The 21,998-nt window shown below is 39.4% G+C and overlaps 1 protein-coding gene across 5 annotated transcripts; it reads left to right on the top strand.

Annotated features, from left to right (window-relative positions):
• Positions 1-5,714: 5,714 nt before the first annotated feature.
• On the top strand, positions 5,715-21,925 carry LOC121071337 (inverted formin-2-like). Of its 5 annotated transcripts, none has more exons than XM_040559573.1 (14): positions 5,715-5,864; positions 6,159-6,390; positions 8,241-8,380; positions 8,859-8,920; positions 10,143-10,245; positions 10,398-10,483; positions 11,545-11,645; positions 12,866-12,936; positions 13,024-13,131; positions 13,730-13,800; positions 15,360-15,489; positions 16,190-16,354; positions 16,466-16,549; positions 20,862-21,925. In XM_040559573.1, the coding sequence occupies exons 1-14, from the start codon at positions 5,832-5,834 to the stop codon at positions 20,982-20,984; spliced, it is 1,509 nt and encodes a 502-aa protein (XP_040415507.1). In that variant the 5' UTR covers positions 5,715-5,831; the 3' UTR covers positions 20,985-21,925. The 5 variants fall into 5 exon arrangements, with proteins under 5 accessions (XP_040415507.1, XP_040415503.1, XP_040415505.1 ...); XM_040559569.1 differs by having other exon boundaries at positions 6,159-6,666; positions 15,360-15,480; XM_040559571.1 differs by lacking the exon at positions 16,466-16,549 and having other exon boundaries at positions 6,159-6,666; positions 15,360-15,480.
• Positions 21,926-21,998: the final 73 nt, after the last annotated feature.

Here is a 21,998-nt window from a genome sequence, read left to right as displayed (position 1 = left end):
TGAAGGGGATGGAACTTCAGGGTTTGTTTGTTTTTTAATTTCAATACTGCAAATATTTCAAAATTTAGAATAAAAGAAGTCAAAGTACTTGACAAGTCTCTTTTCTTTTGTGGGGGTGGGAGGAGCCTGTCATTCACCAGAATTTGTCCAACCTATAAAGTTCAATGTACAAGCTTTCTGATAAAGAAAGCCAGCACTGTAGCATTCCTAGCTCACCCTATCTATATATGTGGTAGCAGTAACAACCATGACATGTGAGTGAACATGTTAATCATGGGGTTATGTTCACCTAACGCATCCAAAAATGAATACAATCGTGAATCAACTCCATCATGAACCATGTTTTGTTTACTCACCCTATATTTTGTTCACTCAAGTAAGGCATGGGCAGGATATGAAAAAGAGCTTTGCAATGTTTAGAAACTTGACTACAGAGGGTTAAAAACTGGGCAGTGATAGTGATGGGTCAACTCTAGGTCCCTTCTTATTAGTGATTATTTGTAATTACGATGTAGTGACAATCTTGCAGAATATCTATGTCATTGCAAATCCTGCAAACGATAATGTGAGTGCAAAGAAAATGGTTTCCAACTATTTAATGTAGAGCAGGTACCAGACTTTAAATGCCTGTGGAGAATTTGATCACTGCAAGTTAATCAACACATTCAGCACTGTAAGTACAACTCACTCTCATCCATGCTGAACCAGCACTTAATTCACATTAAGGACTCTCTAACGCTAGCTTTGCTGTGGCATGAACAACTTCTGCAAGAATTCATTGTGACAACTCACACAGAGCCAGATGTCAGGAGGAATTAGCAAGACCTCTGCTCTTCTCTAATAGAGACCTTAAGCAGACTCTGCATACATTACTCAAAGTCATGAAGAATCAGTCTGTGACAGTCAGCTCTTATCAAGTCAGTTTAGATAGACTCCCAGCCTGTCAAAGCAGGTTCTTTTCTAGCATCAACAGTCTGCTGATGACACCCACATCACTGTTAGAGTTGGTTTGCCTAGCTCTCGGCATGCAGAACCTGATGTGTTTGTTCAGTACTTAAGCAGCTTCATACTACATAATCTGCAATGAGTTTAGTCATGAGTTGGTGACAAGTAATTACCAAATCCAGCAGTCAGAATAGATGGAGGATAGACAGACAGATTTTGCCCAAAGGAGAAGCTGCAAAAGCAAAAAGGGTACCAGACCTACAACATCTACTGCTGTGATCCTTTGGAACCCACAAGTCTATTTTGTAATCCAAATGAAATCTGTTATAGCACACAATTTCTAAGAGCTATTCTTTGAGGCCAAGAGACCTTTCCTATACACTTTTCCACATTTTATAACCTCTTCAAGGTTTTCATTGCTCAAGTAGACAAAACCAGAGCTGATCTGATCTATAGTGGTGGTAGCGATAGTCCTTTGAATGAGAGCACTGACAAATGATGTTCAGTGTACCTCCCCAAAAAAAACATTTATAAGATCCTTGGTTTAGCAGGAAGTAGGTATGAGAAACACAGTAGTTCAGAAAAAGAGAGGAGGAAGAGGAGGAGTCTAGAAACCCTTTCAGGTGGTCTATACTTTAATCCTCCTTGGTGAAACTGTGTGATAATGCTTGGAAGGATATGCCCCCAAAATATCACTATGTTCACTGTATCAGCAGTTCACAACCCACACTGAATCTCAGATGGTATGGTACCAACCATTTGTTTCTCTAGAATATCAGTGTAATTGGAGAGAGTCCAGAGAGAACAAGAGAACAGAAGGGTTTTTCTCCACCCAGTTACTGTCATTGGCTCTACTTTGCTTGCAGATGTTTAGAGGATAGAGGAGAAAGCCTGACCTCCACAAGCCAGGTTCTGTGACGCATACCTGCAAAGGGCTGGGTACCTGCAGAGGTCTGGGTGCAGGCCACAATACAACAGCATCTAGATCAAATGACAGCTAACATGGTAATCTCTTCCAAACCATGACCTATCCCAAACCTAGCAAACCTCTAAAGATTAAATTTATTATACCCTGTGAATAATACCTTCTGATGTTTAAGCCTTGATTAAAGCAACTGCTGAAATTCCTTTTCATTTTGAAAAGTTCATGCCTATTCTCCACCAAGTCCTGTTAATCATACAATACACCTTCTCACACCTTTCCCACCCCATCCCCACCATCCACATACACCACCACGTGGTTCCTTGGTTGAAGTGCCCTGTCACTGCTCTGTCACAGAGCACAAGGAGCAGCTCAGGGGTTTAGTAACAGTCTCACTCAGCTTTAGCCATCTACAGCCACTGCTGGCCCAGGCTCCACCTGCAGCAGAGCCCAAGGCTCCTGCCTTCCTGCCAGCTGCCAAAAAGTGCAGCCAGTTCCCTTAAAGAACTTTTTTGTTAACTCCATCAATAGGATCAAGCCTACAAGCATCAAGCACGTAGACTTTGCAGCCACGACCATGTCATTACTCAGGGCCTGAATTTCCTCTCCTGTAAAACAGTTGCAATAGCATCCCCTGAAACACTTTGAAAATAGTTGATGAAAAACACAACAAGAGAAATAATTTTAATAATAAGCAAATAATATCAGTAACATCAAAACACATGATGTTATTATAATAGAGTCAAAACAAAAGGAAGAGTGTAATTTTCACAGTGCTGCTGTTCCCCTAAGACCTCTCTGAATCCAGACTGCAGAAAACCTTTGAAACCCTAGGAATACAGGTGAAAGGAAGAGGATAAACATTATGACAACAAGAAATGAAATAAACATTGCTTGTTCAAGAAAGGATTTAGATCTCTGATTTCTTCAACTTCTTATTTTTATTCTTGTAAGAATTGTAAATACCAAGGATAATTTACATCTGTTGAAAAGTCAACAGTGAAGGGTTCCACACAACGAACCTCTTAATGCAAACAGGACCCTGAATCCAAACCACAGCAAGCGTATCCCATTGGGAGACAGCGAACAACAACTCTGTAAGGACTTTAACTGCATGACTGAGCAATTAGCACTATCCCTATCTGGGTTATACAACCTGTGGTTCAGTTCTATTTAGCAAGAAGCACGTCTTCTTGCCCTCTAAAATATTTCACACTACAGAAGTTGACTCCTGCACCATCACTCTTGGTGGTTACCTTGAATGTTTGTAAGGATACTGTTTTTAAACAACTTGAAAAAAATGTTTAAACATTTGAGAATATAACACAAAAGGGGAAATACCAGGTTTTCTGAAGCATTCAGTAGAATCCCTGCCATCAATATAATAATGACTATTAAATGACTTTCTACCTACAAAGGGAATTGAGTCTTACTTGATAAGATAGCCCTGTATCAGCCCAAAAGCAACACTAGAAGTGGGAAAAAAAAAAAAAAAAAAAAGAGAGAGAGAGAAAGAGAGAGAGAAAGAGAGAGAGAGAGAGGGAGAGGGAGAGGGAGAGAGAGAGAGAGAGGGAGAGGGAGAATACTTACATAGCCCAAGACATAAAAATAAGTTGTCTTGGGGATCTAACTTTAAATCTATATTCTATGCCATCAAAATACAACTCATCTTCCAGTCTAACGAGAAGCATACTTACTTTCTGTGCACCATCACACAGATGGAAACAAAAGCCTGCACTGTGACAGGCCTCAAACATCAGTAGCTTTTCCAGTAAACCAAAAAGTAGAGTAGCAAAGTAGTAAAAACAACTTCAAAGTTAATTGCAAATTAATTGATTTCAACTGGATCATCAGAGTTGAGCTGGTGCATTAAATCAATCTCTATTCCCTGCCTTGCCTAAATGGTGCCAGCCAATTAGCTTGCTTTCATGAGCAAGCCAGTCCTTGCTTGGTTGCACTGAGATACGTGCATATATTTACTAGAGGTGGATTTTTGTATTTTTCCAGAAAAAATTTCATGCAGAGATTTTTCTTAGTTATACCCACAAGCTCATTTGAGCAGTATCAGTGATGTAAGTTACAGCTATCTTGAAGTTATACCAAAGCTCTTATCTTCCTAACAGCATGGAGCTCTCTACACAGTCTCAAAAGTATAAGCTTTGGATGTATATTATTATAAACCTATTTATCTTTCAAAGTATATTAGCTGTTTCTTGTGTAATATTCCTATTTTATTAGGTTTTAAGAAAACAAAACTTTCCTGTACAAAAGCCCTGTAGCAATTTAGAAGAGCTATCTGATTAGCCAGGGGAAAAAGAAGAAAGGAAAAAGGAGCTTCCTAATTAATAGTGTTTTACTGACTCTCAATAGCTTAATTAACATAAATAAGCATCAGAATTTTAACTTGATTATTTCTAATAAGACTTTTTATCAGCTCATTTTATTCCTAATACTTCTAGCAGAAAGTAGATTATTCCTCATTAGGTTCTTTCACAGTGCCAAATCCCTTTCTTGTCCCGCTAAGGTAATTACAAGCATCTGTACAAGTTCATCACAAAGACTGGGAGGTCCTAAAGGGGATACATTAAGTCATTTACATAAATTAAAGTAAGTCTACTTTGCCTTTGGGAATGTGTTAGTTCTTATCTGTGCAAAAAAAAATATTTATGAAAGGCAACTAAAAATTAATTCAAGTAAATAGCATATATATTTAATATTCATTTTCTATTATATGTCTTCATCTTAGCTATTTTAACTGCTTCCATTTTATATGTAAATAAGGTTTTGATTTAAGCTTTAGTGCCTTTTAATGTAAGTAATTTCTTACTAAATTATGATTAAAACATAAATCAAAACATTTATGTCTTTCATTTGTATTGGATCCCCTGGCTCACAATTTTACTGAGGCTGTCATTAGATCTGGACACTGTCATCAGTACAAACAGTAAGGTTTTAAAGACAAACTATTTCAGATTAGAATGTGCTGTAGAGGAGCACTATGGAATAATGACGCATCAGTTGTAGGTTTTAACACAGTTCCCTTAAAGAGCTTTTTTTTGTGTAAGTCATTACTTAAAATTGCTGTGCCACAAGGGAAATGGTCGTTCGTAAATATTAATCTGGTCCTTTGGGAACGTAAACATGGTATATATACAACAAGTCTCTGATCCTGTGCTAAACACAAAAATGAAAGTATTCATCCAGTTAACTCCATGAGAACTACATGTGTTACTGATATACGTTTTATTAAAGATTCGTGCAAGGGCTGGGATCATGGGAGCCTTGGTTTCTGTCTAGATGCAATCCCTGACAGTGCTGCTTCTGGAACATTGATAGTTCACTCCTCATTCCCTGTTCAACATGTGGTGTCTTAAAGCAAGTTAAGAGTCACAAGCAAACTAGAGCTACCGAGTCTCAGTGTCCCAGGACACAGTTCATCCATAAAAAAATTAACTGTTTACAAAAGAAAGCTTCATTCAGTCAAGCAAATAAAACCAAGTCCTGAGCCAGCCAGGGCTGACTATCTCTGTTGACTTTGGTAGGTCCAGTTCCATGTTTAAAATTGAGCATAAATCCAAATGGGGACATCTGCATGCCGTTTTGCAAGAAAGCTTGAGAGAAATTCTACAGCCTCAAGGCAAAAATAAAGATTCGTTCTAGATTAAAATTTGGTGAAAGGGCAAAGCAAGACCATCTTACTCATACTTTTGCTTATCAGTCATTTCCCTGGGTGGTCACAAGTCCCTAAGCAGTTCAGCTCAAGTCATCCTCAGCTGCAGCTTGTTTAATTTATTAGGCTGGAGTTTCTCTTAAAATCCCCACCCTTCTGCAGTTGATATAAGATGTGGTTTCTCAGGAATGAGTGACTGTGTCCCTGCTGCTTGAGAAGTCCCCTGTATACAGTATCTGCAGCTACTGCCATAGGAAGAATTCATCTACCTCTTCAAAAGAGAAATCTCACTGGATGGCTGAGCAACAGGGGCAAAAAAGCAACCAGGTAGAGATTTATAATGCTGATAGTATTTGCCCTTCCTTCCTTTATATGCTACAACAAGGAGGTAGAAGGATCAAGAGATTTGCATAAGTCTTATGGCCGATAGTAGTGCCTTGCTCCTTTACTCACGCAGTTGAAACCACTGGGAAATGTCATTTGTGAAGCAGATAGAAATGTTTCTGCTATTAATCTAGATGGGAAAGTGGCTGTTACTTCTGTGTTTTTTTGTGGGAGCTAACAGTAGTCAGCAGCGATGGGGAACCTTGCTAACTCATGCACCTTCTCCCTGTCTTGTAGAGCAGCAGTATGGGACCAGGGGAAACCACAGAGAACCTGCTACCAAACAAGCAGTGCCTGAATCATTGCAAATCACTGTCCAGAAGATCTGTCCAGAAGGCAAACAAATGTATTCAGGTTGACCTGGACTTAGAAGAGGAGAACCCCAGTGCAGACTTAAGACTTTCTCCAACAACCTGCCTTTCTAAGAAGCCTCAGCAATGTCTAGGGAACCCATCACCATCCCAGCAAGGTATTTCCTCATCCTCCCAAGGACAGCCTGCCATGCCAGCTCTGCTACCATTGCTGCCACCCCCTCCATCCCTTCCTCCTGGGCATAAGGTGCCTCTCCCACCCCTTCCTGTGCCTGGCATGTATGCCTCATCGCTCCCACCGCCTCCACCGTGTGGTAATCCTGTGTGCAACCATCTCACCTGTGGATATGGAGGGCAGCCCCACCCCAAGAAGACACCAACATTGAGGATGAAGGTGCTTCACTGGCAGAAGCTCCCCTCTGATGTGGTGAGACGTACGTGCCTGTTTGTAAAGAACCAGGCTGATCGGTCCATTTCCCCCATGTCTAAACAAAAATGCTAGTGCTGGGAGCTAGGCCTTGGCTCAGTAATTCAGGTCACACAGGAGGCCCCATTTCTTACCCTCACTCCTTTAAAAAAATAAAAATCAGTAATCACTAACAAATATGGAAAGCCAGAACATTTGCTAATAAATGGAGGAAATAATAGCTTGAGAAAAGCACTGAACTGTGGCTCTGTGGCCACTAAAAGTGAACTTTTTTTTTAATTTCTCAGCCTTTTAGTCATCCCTAAGTGATGTTGTAAATGTTAAACTAATTAAGGTGTACAACATCATTTAATGTTTTACAAAACACTCTGATGCACATTGGGTGGAAAGATGTGTGGAAAAGCAATGCCTTGTGGTTTTTTCTAATGAACTCCTGACACACCATCCTGGAGTGTCTTCTCAGCTGAAGCATTTTTTTTTCCCCTCTTGCACAGCCAGAATATGTATCAGCCAACATCTAAGGTTGAAAACCATTGTCAGTAGGGCTGGGGAACACGTATGCTCAGGGCAGGATGTAGCCTCTATCTTCATTTTGTACTGACCATGGCCACGTGATTTCTATTTTATTTTTTTCCACAAAAAGTAACACTAAGATCTGTGGTTAACGTGGTCTGCCAAAGGGGTTTGTATGGCCTGTTCAGCCTTCAGCAAGGAGAGTGTGAACTCAGTTCCCGTTTACACTGCAGGTTTAAAGCTCATATCACACAAGACATCTTATAAAAGTGCTCCATTGTTCTTGTCACAAAGAACTGGGGACATCAGGGAGGTAAGAATTTGCTGCTATGATAAAATACATAAATACACGTGCTAAAAACTGTTTGGGCCATAGTTTGCTTTCTTGGGCAGTGCTGCAAACCCAAACTCAACCCCAATGACTTCAGTGACACTGTCACAATCTCCCCTGAAGAAAAGGAGGTGAGATCCTTTGTTAAAGATTCTAGTGTTGTAGACTTGTTTGTAGTTTGAAGTACTGTGTGTTATTCAGACAGCTCCTGATGATTCTGGCAATAATGCAAGGATTGGGAGTCCTTTTTCCTGCAAGGAGGAACATTTACCTAATTGGGCACTACATCCCCTGTGTGGATACCATAATTCTGCATTGTGTAGCCAATCAGCAATAGTACCAAGAATTTAGAGCAGCCCCTTGGCTTCATCTGCTACCTCCAGTTCAGGGATTCACATGTGGAGGTAATTTTCCAGATTTAATTAGCCTTCAAAACTCAGGAAGGCTGTCTCTGGGATCTGCCACTCTTCAATAATTAACATTAGTCCAGAACTAATGAGCATCATAGAATCATCTAGGTTGGATAAAATCTTCAAGATCATCGAGTCCAACCATCAACATGACCTACCAAGTCTCATCACTGAAGTATATCCCTTAGTGCCACATTCCACATGTCTCTTAAATACCTTCAGGGTCATATTTCATTCACCTTCTGAAGTGTTTTCTTTCCACAAATCACACTGCCTTGAAAGTGCTCCTTTCTCTGTAGTCCATCTTGAAGAGTGGTTCTCTTCTAGAAAGCCGTTCCATGTGGGCTGTGGTACCACGTGGCAGCAAGGAGCTCATAGAGCCTGACTACGCAAGCTTGGAGATGCTTTTCTGTGTCCCACCAACGCCACCAAAGGAGAAAACAAGGCCAAAAAAGAATTCAAAAGAGGTACTTGGGCTGCTCGCTTTTTGTAGATCCTGACAAAATTCTTGGAAGTGAAAAGCTTGTTCACTCTTTATTGTTGGCAGTCTTTTATACTAAGGTATAAAGTCTGGGATATTCTGGTACCATTTGACTAAAACTGCCTTAAAATGATACAGGAGAGGTGAAGCATCTCTGCTGAGGACACTGCTTAGAAGGGGAGGACTTGGGAATTACAGTGCTAATTCTTAAAAATTGGAATATTCTAAACAAATCATTTCCATTCTGTATGTCTTTGCAAATCTTAAACATTTCTCAAATAGATCAGACCTCTCAAATAGATCTTATTACATATACTTTTGTAAATTGCTCTGAGTTTGATCAGTTAAGAGTGTTGATAATGTTATTACTAAAGAAGAATAAATATGGCCCAACAAACAAAAGCTCTAAAATTTTGGTTAAAATTAAAGCAGATGACTGCATTTTTCTTTTTATCTTTTGACAGATCACATTCATAGGTCCAAAGAAAAGTCTCCTTCTGAGTATATTTCTGAAGCAATTTAAGTGGTAAGATTTGGAGATCAGTGTATTTATTTGATGCATGTTTTTCAGTTATTATATAAATTTAACAGGAATATTGCATAACCTCTATTTTTCTTTAGCAAGGAGTCAACATTAAAAAGAAAAAAAGAGAGAGGTGTGGTAGTCTCTTTTGAGACAATTAGTACCATGTCTCAAACTGTTATTGAACCTAAAACAGAACATTGCTAATTCCTAAAGAGACAATATCCACAAATATCAACAAAATTACAAGGAAACATCTCTATATGGTGTTATTGACATAAATATCAATTCCTGGCAGGAACTCTTAGTGAAGATTCCTGATTGGATGTTCCAAATTACTTAATTTTTAAGAGATATCTTGAAGAGTTCAGGTCCAAAATGGTCCAAAATCATACATAGTTTTTATTCATTTTTTCTATAAATAAGAAATGGTTTCTGTAATTAAGCAAATGGGAATCTGCCAAGTCACAGTCCTCACAGAGGAATGAAATCAAGCAGAAGAAAAGAATCTGTATTAGTTTTTAGCAAAATATCTTTACTTTCAGATTCCATGAAACTACTGTAGGATGAAGATGGATTGTCTACTCTGTCCTTCCCCTTTTGTGCAATTGCCCATGTTACAAGGGCTTCGAAAAGAAACTGAGCCTAGAAGTTCCTGTATGTTAAGAATAAATCATAATCAGTCTGAGGGATTTTTAAAACTTCTTCCATTGCAAACTCTGCTTTCCAGTGGAGAAGAGCTGTGAATAGCCTAATCCAGCTGATCTCTCTTTTCTCTGTTTCTCCTGAGAGCAGTTAGTGGCTGTGGGATCAGTGAGGTGATGGATGGGGCTGCTCTGCAGCTGGGTGCTGCCTCTGTCAGCACTGGTGGCTGCCCAGAGCTGAGCTCTCCAGAGCCCAAAGCAGAGCAGACTGGATTCATTTCAAAGACATGTTGTCTGCCAAAGTTACAGGCAAGGATTTGGGGTAAGACTCTGAGATGGTCATAAATACCTCTCAGTGGGAGGAGAGATGTCAAGTTTAGCCTTGGCTTTGAAGAAAGCAGTGAAAGAAATTCAGGAGTAGATCTCTTCTCAGTGATGCTGGACACCCACAGTTAAAGGAGAGCCCTCTGGGTTTGCTGTGTGAGGATGAACAAAGTTCAGAAAGCACATCTAATCTGTTAGGAAAATTCCTTTAGGCTTCAAAAACTCTTTCACACGTGGCATCTCTCTGTTTCCTACAGCTCCAATGAAGAGATTGCTGACATGATTCATAAAGGGGATAGATCCCAGTTTGATGCTGAGATACTGAAACAGCTACTTAAACTGCTGCCTGAAGGCCATGAGGTATGTAGTTAGCATGCTATCCCGATGGTGCTGGGTGTGCTTGGCACCCAGCTTGAAACACTTCCACTGGTAGAGCAGGAAGCTGTGAGCAGATCCCGCGTTGGGCACCAGAAGTATCTATGTGGATATTTTACTGTTCTATTCCCTGACAGATAAGCAGCCTGAAGTCTTGCAAAGAAGAAAGATCAGAACTAGCAAATGCAGACCAGTTTTACCTCCATCTCTTGGAAGTTCCTAGGTGAGCAAAACTTTCTTTGTTTTCAGCCCGTGAGTGTGACCCTTGCTAGAATCAAGGACTCTGTCTCCTGTACTCTAGTACAGGAGATATTTCTAACAGGGATATTTCTAATGCTCAGTGTTCAGGATAAACCATCTGACTTCTAGCTGAATGGCTGGCTGGAGAAACCTTTCCTTCCCGTAGGCCAAACAGATACCTATGGCAAACTAATATTAAATTAACCTTGGTATTAATAAGGCTGTGAGAAAAATTCTGACTGTTGCAGTTACTGTATGGCACAAAGGTGCAGACTGAATCCGGCCACCAGGCTGCTGACTCACTCCATCCGTGTTTGAGAGACTCCATTACACAAAAAGGAGGCCACAAACCCAGGGGTGAATCACAGCAGTGCCTGTGCTTTGACCACCTCCCAGATTTTCCTGCGTTTTACCAAGTCAGATGATATACATACAAACAAATCTTTGTGCTCCTCTTGAAAATACAGCAATATAAATCATAGGAATAGCCTGCATAAATCTGAACAGTTGCCTCTCCCAGAGCCTGAGATGCTTTTTTGAAACTGTAGTGGTGAAAATGTGGCTTTTATTTTTCTCAAATGTATAGCTAGCTTTAAATTTACTTTAGAAAATGTATTTATGACTCTTGCACAAAATTAATCCATGGTTAGGCATAAATATCATTAAAGGGCATCACGGCAAAATAGAATTTCTATTTTGGAAGTTAAAAGGAAAAACAAAAATCCTAGTTAGTGCTGCCCAGGAACCATCAAAAATTATTGCCTCATTATGCAAGGAAATCACTGCCAGATTTCAGAGCAACATTGCTTTCTGAAAGAGGAGATGATAATTGTTTCTAGGATATCTTTGGGATATCTTTGGATATGTCTAAGTGTTTGATGTATTTATAATGCAGTTCAGTGAGAACGATCTTGTGTCAGACCATTAAAGTGAACATAACAATGATGGTACTGCACTTTGCCTAAAATGGGCGATTCTCCTGCTGAATATAAATTAATTAGGCCCATGTTTTTTGCCACCTCCCACCCCCTCAATCTCTTGTAGCTACCAGTTGCGGATTGAATGTATGCTGATTTGTGAGGAAACAAAATTTCTGCTGGAGTGTCTGTGGCCAAAAGCAAAAGCCATCAGGACAGCCTGTGAAAGTAAGTGCATCGGTGATGTGTCTATGCCCAGTGCCCAGTCACAGGAAGCTCCTCTTCTATTCCTACTACTGATGCTATTTCTAATAGCATATGCTATAATCTAATCAAAATTAACCTTTTAATTGCTGAATGTGTAGTGAATATCAAAAAGGTTCTGTGGATTCCTGCTTCTGGACTTCACTCTGCAGAACTGTAGTTTGTGCTGTTCTGCCTTGATGTGGAGCTTCTGCTGACACAAATAAAACAAACGCATTGCCTCTCCTTCATCAGTGGCCCCTGTAGAGAAGGAGGAAATTTCCTATATGTCAATGCCAGATTTTGTTTGAATATAAGCTGAATTTTTGTGTGTAGCAGTGACTTTTGTCCACAACAACGAGTCTGTTCCAATTTTCCCTCCAGCCCATGCAGGTTGCATGGAGTAGGCCACAGTGACATACCACGATCTGTTCTGGCTTCCAAAACAGATGTCCGTGACGATGTTTCAGAAGCACCCTCCACACAGAATTATCCTTGGTTTTAGTTTTAACTCGGTTCTTTCTGAGTAACCCATGGATTCAAGCTTCACTGCAATAGTTTGAGAGACACTGACCTTTTGTTGAACAGTTAAACAGTAAAATTTTTGTTTATGTTTGTATAGAAAACTTGGCTGTGCCCGGCTGTTTGATGTCAGTGCTATAGGTACTCTTTACTTTTACTATCAACAGCTCCCTGCAGTCTCACTCTGCCCCATTGTGTTGGGTGGGGTCAGCATTTCTTGCTAGTTTTGCCAAAAAATTGATTCTTACCCCCAGTTTCTGATGCCTGAGTTGCACAACTTCTGGTTATCATGCTCACCAATGATGAAAACGAGGCAAAAAAGCTCTTTGCTTTTCTTAACCTAGAATAAATGTACTGAAAATGGGGGCCACTGACTTTCAAAAACTCAAATACTTTTTCCATATGCAGTTCTTCGTCATGTGCAGTGATGACACATCCATACTCCAAGCTTGATGGGGAAAAATAGTTTTCCATATACTTGTAGAGAAGAGACCACAATAGAAACTTACTCATTCCACTTCCATTCAGTTGAATTATTTCTGTACTGGCTGATTTCTTAATCCATAACAGTGGCTTTATATAACCTTGGATGAGAATTTTGTTACCCCACTGTTAAACCTAGGGAAAAACTTACTTCAGATAACTTCAATTAATTTATTGAAAATGTCTCTTTTTATTCTTAGCACTTCTTACTAGTCAGCAACTGCCAGTTTTCTGTCAATTGATTCTTAAAGTCGGAAACTTTCTCAACTATGTAAGTAAGATGGTATTTTAATTGCTATATTTCTAAAAATAGCATAAAATACAAATGAAGCAAGGAACTTTTTTCACTATCTTCCAGGGGCATCACACTGGAGATGCTGGAGGTTTTAAAATCAGTGCCTTGCTCAGACTAACAGAAACAAAAGCAAACAAAAGCCACGTTACTCTGCTCCACCATATTTTGGAGGTACAAGGGAACTGTCAAATTATTCCTGTGTGTGTTATTCTCAAATATTAATTCCTCAAAAGCTAAGGGGCTTTAATTTTGGTAGCACCCCACTGTAGACATCTAGAGGGTGAGCCTCTGTGCCTGAAATATGATGAAAACTTTGCCACTACTCTCTGGGAAAGAAGGATAAAACCTATTTGCAGCGATGTTTAGGGAGCTAACATTAGGTTTTCTTCCTCAGGTTTGCTTAGCATGTCTGCTGGCTGTTTTCTCTCTCTTCTGCCACTGCTCTCTTGTGGTGACATGCCTTCCAAATGCATCTGTCAGATGAGGTTAATTTTAGTGATACGAAGAAAAAAATCTCAGATCAGCTTGTGCACTGTAGCAGCACATGGGATGTAAGCCTGAGCAGTTAAGAGCCTCTTTTTTATTTCTTCTTTCCTTCCCACGGGTGCCAACTATTACAGAAAAGAATAAGCGAGGCTAAACTTACCCCAGGACTTATAAGGAGGAAAATTGAAGTGTTAATTTTTCAATCCAGATATTGTTCAGCTTGAAAGACTTTCCTACTCTTTGACTAACGGTGGAAGGTAACCATCTTTCACTTCAATTTTAGGAGGTTGAAAAAAACCATGCAGACCTGCTGCAGCTTCCCAGAGATCTTGACTTTGTTTCCAAGGCAGCAGGGTAGGACATTATTGTTTGTTTTTGTCATGTACGAATTGCCAGCCTCTTTATAGCCAACAAGGATCTGAGTCATTTATGGTGGTGTAATAAGGTCACAGGACTTCTCTGCTGTGTGAGCGAGAGTTTCCCTTCTGACTCCAAACAGTTTTGAGATTTGTAAATCAATCTGCTTACAACTTTTGCTGTGGTGCTCAGTGCGATTTTTCTTTTGGATGTTCCAGTACTACCTTAGAGGTAAAACTGAGTAAATAGTGAACTTCATTTTTGAGGATCATATTAAGAAGTATGGAAAAAATGTATATATTTCCTGAAAATTTTCAGTCATATTCATGTGCAAGGCCATCAGAAGCTACATGGGTCAAGGCAGGAATGGCTAGGGCAATTTTCTAGCAATCAAGAACCTCAGGAGTCCCTGAGTTATATATCAGCAAAAGTTTCCAATACTTGTGGGTAGAGGGGAAAAAAAAAGTCTGGTTTTGGTGAGTCTAACACCAGCTCATTCTGTTTAGCTCAAAAGAACCATGTGGGGGACATGCCAAATTCAAAATCCAGATTTATTGCACCAGGATTAACATTTTTACTCCTGTTATAAATTCATGGGAACCTTGCAGTGTTTTAATTCCCCTTGCAACTCGAAGCAGAGGTAACCTGTAAATCCGGAGGTGGATTGACATTAAGTAGCTCCTAAATAATTAAAAGTAAAAGGTATTTTGATTCAGTAATGCAGAAAGCATTAATATAGGATTAGGGCTTTTTGTGTTAAGGTTTTTGCTCATTATCTGTGCAGAATTTAAGTTGGATGTTGTTGTGAAGCATCAATTTCTTTTTGGTTTTGGTAATAATAGAGATACTTTTCTTATCTGAAACTAAATCCTGCTGACGAAATAAAAATAATTGCTCTCGAGTCTAGTCAAACCCTCAAACATAAAATTGATCTGCTAATTAACACACAGCTGTTTATAGTGTAAATCCTGCAAGGCATTCTTCTAACGCTGTTCACATCTGGATGCACCTTGTAACACAACATCAGGTTTTGCCTATTCAGTTATTTTTTTCTGGCAAAAGTGTCTGTTTGAAGCATAAAATATTTGTTGGCTCTGCAGCATAACGTTTGGTCCTCCACGTGAGTTAAACTAACTGAGGAGAGGCATAATTTTGGATTACAAATAGACGAGGGAGAAAAACAGCAAAGAGGGAAAAGAACCACTTAAGTAATGACGGTATTGGCACAAGAGATGAGTGTGTTGTCTATGAATAAGAATTGGCTGGAAACTGTGGGAGTTTTTGGACGCTAGAACAGTGAGATTCTTCCTCAGGCTTTCTCGGTAGGTAGCACAGGCAGGAGCATGGCTACTTTCTCAGATGGGGGGTTGAGAAAACACTCAGAAAACGCTGAGAGAAAAGGGTTTATATGGAGGAGAATTACCTACAAAAGCAAGGTCTGAACTGGGCAATTAATCCTATATTCATTTGGAGAGATGTGTTTACAATAACCTTTTAACTTACTGAAAACAAAAGATTCACCCCTTTAATTACTATTCCTTTTGTGGGCCTTTCAGGTTTCACTTTGATGCTATGCGGGCTGAGGCAAGTGCCAATTTGAAGAAACTGTTGGAAATAGAGAAGCGTTTATTTCTGTCGACGGAGGATTTAAAAATACAGCACGCAAAATCTGTTCAAGTATGTAAAGTGGGTATGATGCGTTTCCCATCCTTCTTTCCAAACACTTTCAATCTCTTCTCAAGAGAAAACACCAAAATTTGGGTGGCAAATTGGCGCAGAGGTCTGTGGGAAGGGGGTCCTAACGATGAGTGCTGTGGTAGAAGAGGGGCACATTTTCTTCTCCAATTCTGCAATGTGATATTGTGATAAGGAAACAGCTGAGGACCAGGCAGCTCTGCATGTGGGCAAAAGAAAGGAAGATGCTAAAAATGAAATGTAGGATACAACTATAAATATGTATAGGACAGTAACATGTTTTGTCTCACTGTTCTTTGGGGGGAAAAAAAAGAAATGAACAGATTTACAGAATGCTTTTTCTGCACATATTTCCAAACAACCTAGCTTTAAATATCCTCAGAACGGGATATGTAACTAAAGCTAGAAGGAACAAGTGTTGGTGCTGTGTATCACCAAGATTGGTCATCCCAGGTTGTGCCAAATTTCCACCTGGTTGTATGATGAAAGTGGAAGCATACAGTGCATTGCCTTGGTCCAAATGAAACTGAAGGTGATGCAGACAGTTCAGTTAAGACAATATTGCACAGTGTGACCCAATCTTAATGGTCAGCTTTTCAAAACCCAATTGCTCAGTGTTAACTGGCTTGGGTGTTGGGTCTTGGGAGTTATTTCTTAACATGCATAAACTGTGTTGCAAACTGTGTCTCAGAGCAGCATCAGTGCTTCAAAAGACCTGCAGGAGGAGTTTGCCAGCATTGAAAAGAAGAAGGAAGAACTTGCTGATTACCTTTGTGAAGACCGAAAAAAGTTGTCCTTGGAAGATGTATTTAACACAATGAAAACCTTCAGGGAGCTCTTCCTCAAGGCTTTACAGGTGGTTTTCATTTGTGACTCTTTAGAAATAGATTGAGAACTTTCTTCTTCTTCTTCCTCTTCTTTCTTTATTTTTTTTTTTAATGACAAGAATTGTTTTTTCTACTCCAAGCTGGGCTACCAAAACCCTGGCTCAGGAGTAAATGAAAGTAACTGCTTATTTGCTCGCAGTCTACAGCAAGAAATGATCATGTGGGTAAATACAACTTTATTTTTTTATTTCTATTCTTTCGTTACAGAGAACTAAGACTTCTCAAAGATGTTAGTCCCATTGTAAAATTATTAATTGGGCCTCAGTGTAATAGGAGCTTAGTGGCATGTGAAAGAATGAGCAACCTCTGATATGTTTTACAGCCTTTGCCAATAGGCAAAAGGTAAATTTTCCAATATGCAAACTCTAATTGGAAAATACTTTTACATGTAGGTATTTTTCTGCATTAGTTCAAAACTGCATGTTTTGTGCCCACTACAAAAGTGCAAATCTCCTTATTGGCAACTGATTTTTTTTTTTTTTACAAGACCTTAGTCCTTGCACTAAGGAGTAAGAAAACGGCAACTTCACCATAAAAGTTGTGCAGACCATTATCCAATTAGTAAACTTCCAGTTCACATTCCCTACTGCATACATCATGCCTGAAATAATGTACTTAAGACCTTTACTGGAGGTCTTCAAGAAATGTGTAGATTTAGAACTTGGTTGAGTGGTGGACTTTAGTTCTAGGTTAAAGGTTGAACTAGATAGTCTTAGAGGTCTTTTCCAACCTGAACGATTCTGTGATTCCCTAGGGTTTTCTTCAAGCCAGGTGATAGTGGCTTCCAGTATCTGTATATACATATTACTGACTCCAACAGAGCCCAAGTGTGGATTTGATGTTTACAATTATTGCCAGAATAGAGACATCTGTGCTGAGCAATGTCAGGGCAAGAGAGAGTGAGGGGTGCTTTAGGGGAGATCATAGTTTCAGATAAATACAAAGGAGCTTCTGAGCAAGTGTCTGAAGACAAAGGATGAAAAAGGTATTCTCTATGTTCCTACTACCTTCTCCTCCTGTGAGACACCAGGCTTCAATTTTGCAAGCCCTACCACTACCCAGGCTCAGAAGCAATGTCATAGTGCCACAGAGAGTCTGGAAAAAAATCCTACAGACCACACATCCTCCAGCAATATACTTAGCTCTTCAAGTTCCTAAAATATCTAGGCAGGAAGTAAAGAATTAAGAGAGTCAAGAACATCATTGCTCAGGATCCGTGGAGAGCTACACTGGAAAGCTGCCAGGAAGGGTAACTCCAGAAAGTGCAGGGCTTTTCAGAAGCAGTCCCAAATAAGAGTTACGTAGTGACCTAGTACGGCTGCACAAGATTTAAACTACATTTTTGGGTGCGGCTTTTTCAGTCAGGTTAGACTAACTTCACAGTATGCTTCCTTTTATCTGCACGCCATGCAAACTCCCTTTCACCCTACTTTTTGTTCCATTTCTCAGCAGCTCCTCACCTCAGAGGTACCACGACTGTTAGCCACAATTTATGCACGTTACCACCGTTACACAGCTGTAATGTAATCTTCTTTGCCTTCTTGCCTTGCTTTCTGCCTGTCATTGTAGTAAAGACACTGTGCTTGAAATTGCAACATCCTGAAAAGTTTAAGGTTTTCATTTTTAAAGCATTTTATTGTTCTGTGATATTGATTTTTACACTGGAATCAGCCAAATGCAGCATTTCTTTTTATTGCCATTTGACTTAGGAGTCTTTAAGGATAAATTGTCACTTATATTTTGATGTGAATGTTCTGTTTAAGCAGGTCTCTTAGCACTACAAAAATAATTAATGTTTTCTTTCAATGTTCACATCAAATAAGAAATCATTCTGATAAATAGTGAGCTTTCACAGGGACAACTTGGTTTTGTTACTTTTTTTTTTTAAACAAAGTTCTTCTCCATTCCTGAGGGCTTGTTCTGGTTTCTTATCCCTCAAGTAACAAAAACATATCCACACAAATGAAATTTGACAATATGAATCCGCTTTCTTCCTCTCCATCTACTTAAAGAGGAAAAAAAATTTTTCAGACACCACCCCTGACACAGAAAGGAGCTGGTTTCCACCCAGGGCTGAACGTTCCCCGACTTCTCAAAAAGTCAAGGGACCAGATGGCAGGAGGAAGGAGATGGAGAGAAAATAGCTTCCCAGCTCAAGATAAAAACCAGAATTGCAGATACACTGAGAACTGAGTTGTAAAATTGCGGGGAAAAAAAGAAACACTGTGATTATCGAGGATTGGGAGAAACATTTTATTTCCCTTAGCACTTGCAGCTGTTCAAAGAGGGGAGCTCCCCACAAAGAGGCTGTCTAATTTCAGGAAAAGGAGAAAAAATGTTAAACAAAATCTGCTCTAGGAAGCACTCAGATGATCATAGAGGTTATACAGACAGCGCTGTGCAGGGATAGATTCCCTGAGTGCTCCCCTAGGATAAGCGAGCTGGAGCAGCTGCTCCTCAGTAGGGTGCATATGGTGCTGGAACAGGATGTGCTTTAGATAGTGTGGGGATAACAGTTGTCATGGAGCGTCTTCTAATTCAAAGATCAAGTAAGTATCTAACATCCCACAAAGTGTAAATCCAAAATGACACCCCTTTTATTTAATCTCATCCATACAGCTGCCTTCAGTACTCCAGGAGATGGGGAAAGGATTGTGAACATTCATTCCTCTGCCTTGGTGGATTTTCTTGCATTGAAGAAATTCTGTTAACAGCATGTTGGTGTCAAATTGCCCCTTTTTTTTTTTTTTTTAATTTCTCTGAACAATTCAGTTTAGGCTGGCTCAACCCATAAATTTTTTTCCTAACGTGTTTTGGTTTGCTTTCAGTACAGTGCATGCTGCTTAGGTAGCAGGACAACATATCCCTGAATTCCTCTCTTTAATTTCTTGTGGCATGTTATATAGAAACATTCTCCCAGGGCTCGCAGATCTGCAAGCCTCTCAGCAGCCATAATATCTCCAAGACATTATGCGAAAACTCAGCAGGAATTTATCAGGCAAGCACGTGGGAGGCATACAATGATGAAAGGCTTTTAGCCTCCCCATAAAACTTCACCAACTGTACCTCTTTTTTTTCAGAAGCACTCTCCATTTAGGGAAAATGTATCTTTTTCTTTCTTTGTCAAGAATGCACCATTTTAATTCTTGTTTTCTAGGCATCCAGGGAAGGTCCCCATAACCTTGAGCCTACAATGCTCCTGTATTTCTGAGAGACTAACTCTATTGATCTTCACAAGATTGTTTCATTTGTTTGGAAGTTTTTGTGGAACAAAGGATCCTAGGCTTTTATCTTCTATAAAAGATTTAAGAAACTTGTGCGTGTTTCTTGGGACTTCTCATGGAAATAGCAGCAGGTGATCCATAGCAATCAACCACATCTATCAGTACTACGAGACTCAGTACTATCAGTACTATTTTGTGCTGCCAAACTCCCTGCAAAGGAGACCGGACATCTCAACAGGAACCCTATCTGCACTAGTCATCATCTTCCTGGACATTATTAAATTTTGTAATATGACACAGCAGCACACTCCTCTTAGCATCACAGATCCCTACGACAACAAGCCCAACAACCACTGATCTACCTACAACACATAGATTAGCTGCGGACTGGTTGCAATCAAAAGCAGGCGATCTTCCAGGTGGCGATGGCAATGTTCTGATGATGACTGCGGCTCTGGAACAAGGACTCCATAAGCTTTTAAGAAAATGGCTTTTTGTCATCTTGATGTCTTGCTGCAGTTAGCATAGCAGTTCAGAGCTACTCTCTCCTACGACTGTGTTTCCTACCAAAACCCAGAAACACTCCTCCACTGAGTAAAGGTCTTCCTGTACTAGAAGTAATCATTCAGATTCTTTTCCTCCACAAACCTTATCATCCCTGTACCAAAACCTCTAAGGAAACCAGAGTCCTATATGTCTGCATAAATCCTAACAGGACTGGGATTTATGCAGCCTGGACATGTCTGCTGCTGAACACTAGTGTAGAAATACATCTGGCAAATTTAATGGGAGCCTGAAGAGAAACTGTGAATTATTGTTTAACAGAGTTGAAAGGTTCCTGAAATTTCTGGTAGAAATCCCTGAATGCAACAATATAAAATCAAGGTTGCTACAGGATAAATACCTAGAATGCTAATTAAGTTATACAAATGTTGTGTTTTGTGGACAAAGGGATTCATTAAGAACCCCATTTCGGTCCACAGTTGAATCAATGAAAAAATCAGTTAAAGCAATGAACTCATTTGCTGGTAACATCATCAGATAGGGAAGGGATTGACCAGGCAGCTTTGTTGTGCTATTTACTCTCAAACCCCAGCAGCTGAGCAATGTCATTTCAAGTATTTATAGGGCATATTTAGCATTGCTTTTCATTGCAAACAGAGTATATTAACTGTTTGTTTGTTTGTTTGTTTGTTTTCCTCTAGTAAGTCTTCTTATTTAATTTTCTGTTTGTCATTTTGTCTGAATACAGGAAAATCAACAAAGGAAGGAGCAAGCTGCAAAGTCTGAGAAAAGGAAGAAACATCTTAAAGGAGAAGACGTGAAGAGGCTAAAAAGAGAGGATGGAAAGAGCAGTATATTTAACAAAAAATAATTCTGGTTTTATCAGCCACTCAAGTTAACTAGAAGCAAATGATCTGTTTAGCTACGGATGATCTAATAGAATAAGTGGGATTTAGCCATGGTTGGTGTCCTTGTCAAGCAGATAGTATAGTAAAACATCAATTTTCAAGTACATGTGAATGGTCAGAAAAAATCACAATAGGGATGTCAGAAAAATTATCACTCCCAATGAGGAAGTTACTACCATTTTACTTAGAGGTGAGTAATAGCCAGGTATTGCTCTGAAGATTTGTTTGAAGGCTTTTAGGGAATATAGAGAGGTTGCACATTCTTGAACTTCAAGCTGTACAGTGTCACTGTGGTAGGCAAGCTCTGTCAGATATTATTGTTACCACGGCCTCTGCATTTTTCTGATTAGAGTTCTGATTCCTTAAAATGGTTACATGTGCTCTTTAATGAGTGTCTATGAATTGCTGAAAAATAGCAGATTGACTTAACTGCAGAAAAATATTTGCTGTGCAGAGCTGAGCTGGGTGTGAAGCATTTCTGGTATTAATATTAGCGTATGTATATTTTAAAACTATATTTTGGCAAATACCTGATATTCAGTTTTCTTGAAGATCTCTGCAGATAACATTTGGTTGTGATTCTTGATTCTTCGGAGTACTACTGCAAAAATGGCATTAGTAAATCTGAGTTGGGATCATGTAAATATTACCTTGGATGCTCACCCCTTAGAAAACTGTTTTTCATTGTATCTCTTGTCTAAATAAATGGCCTTCTTTTAGCTCCTTTTTTCAAAATTACTCATCTTTAGAAATGTATTTTAAAATACATATAAATATATTGAAAACTCACCAAAGCAATATTTTCCATATTGTCTTGACAAGCTGTACTGCAAATATGTTTTACCTACTTTGCATACTTGATGTAAAGCTGCAAATTCAAACAATAAACCTTTTTGCTGTAAATACAGAAAAGTAATTTAGTATATGGTAAAATAGAATTATAAAGCAACATTCAGCAGCTGTAAGGATCAAAGGCG

Source organism: Cygnus olor, chromosome 5 (genome assembly GCF_009769625.2).
Source record: "Cygnus olor isolate bCygOlo1 chromosome 5, bCygOlo1.pri.v2, whole genome shotgun sequence".
Taxonomy (NCBI): domain Eukaryota; kingdom Metazoa; phylum Chordata; class Aves; order Anseriformes; family Anatidae; genus Cygnus; species Cygnus olor.
This window is presented reverse-complemented; position numbering and strand designations above follow the sequence as displayed.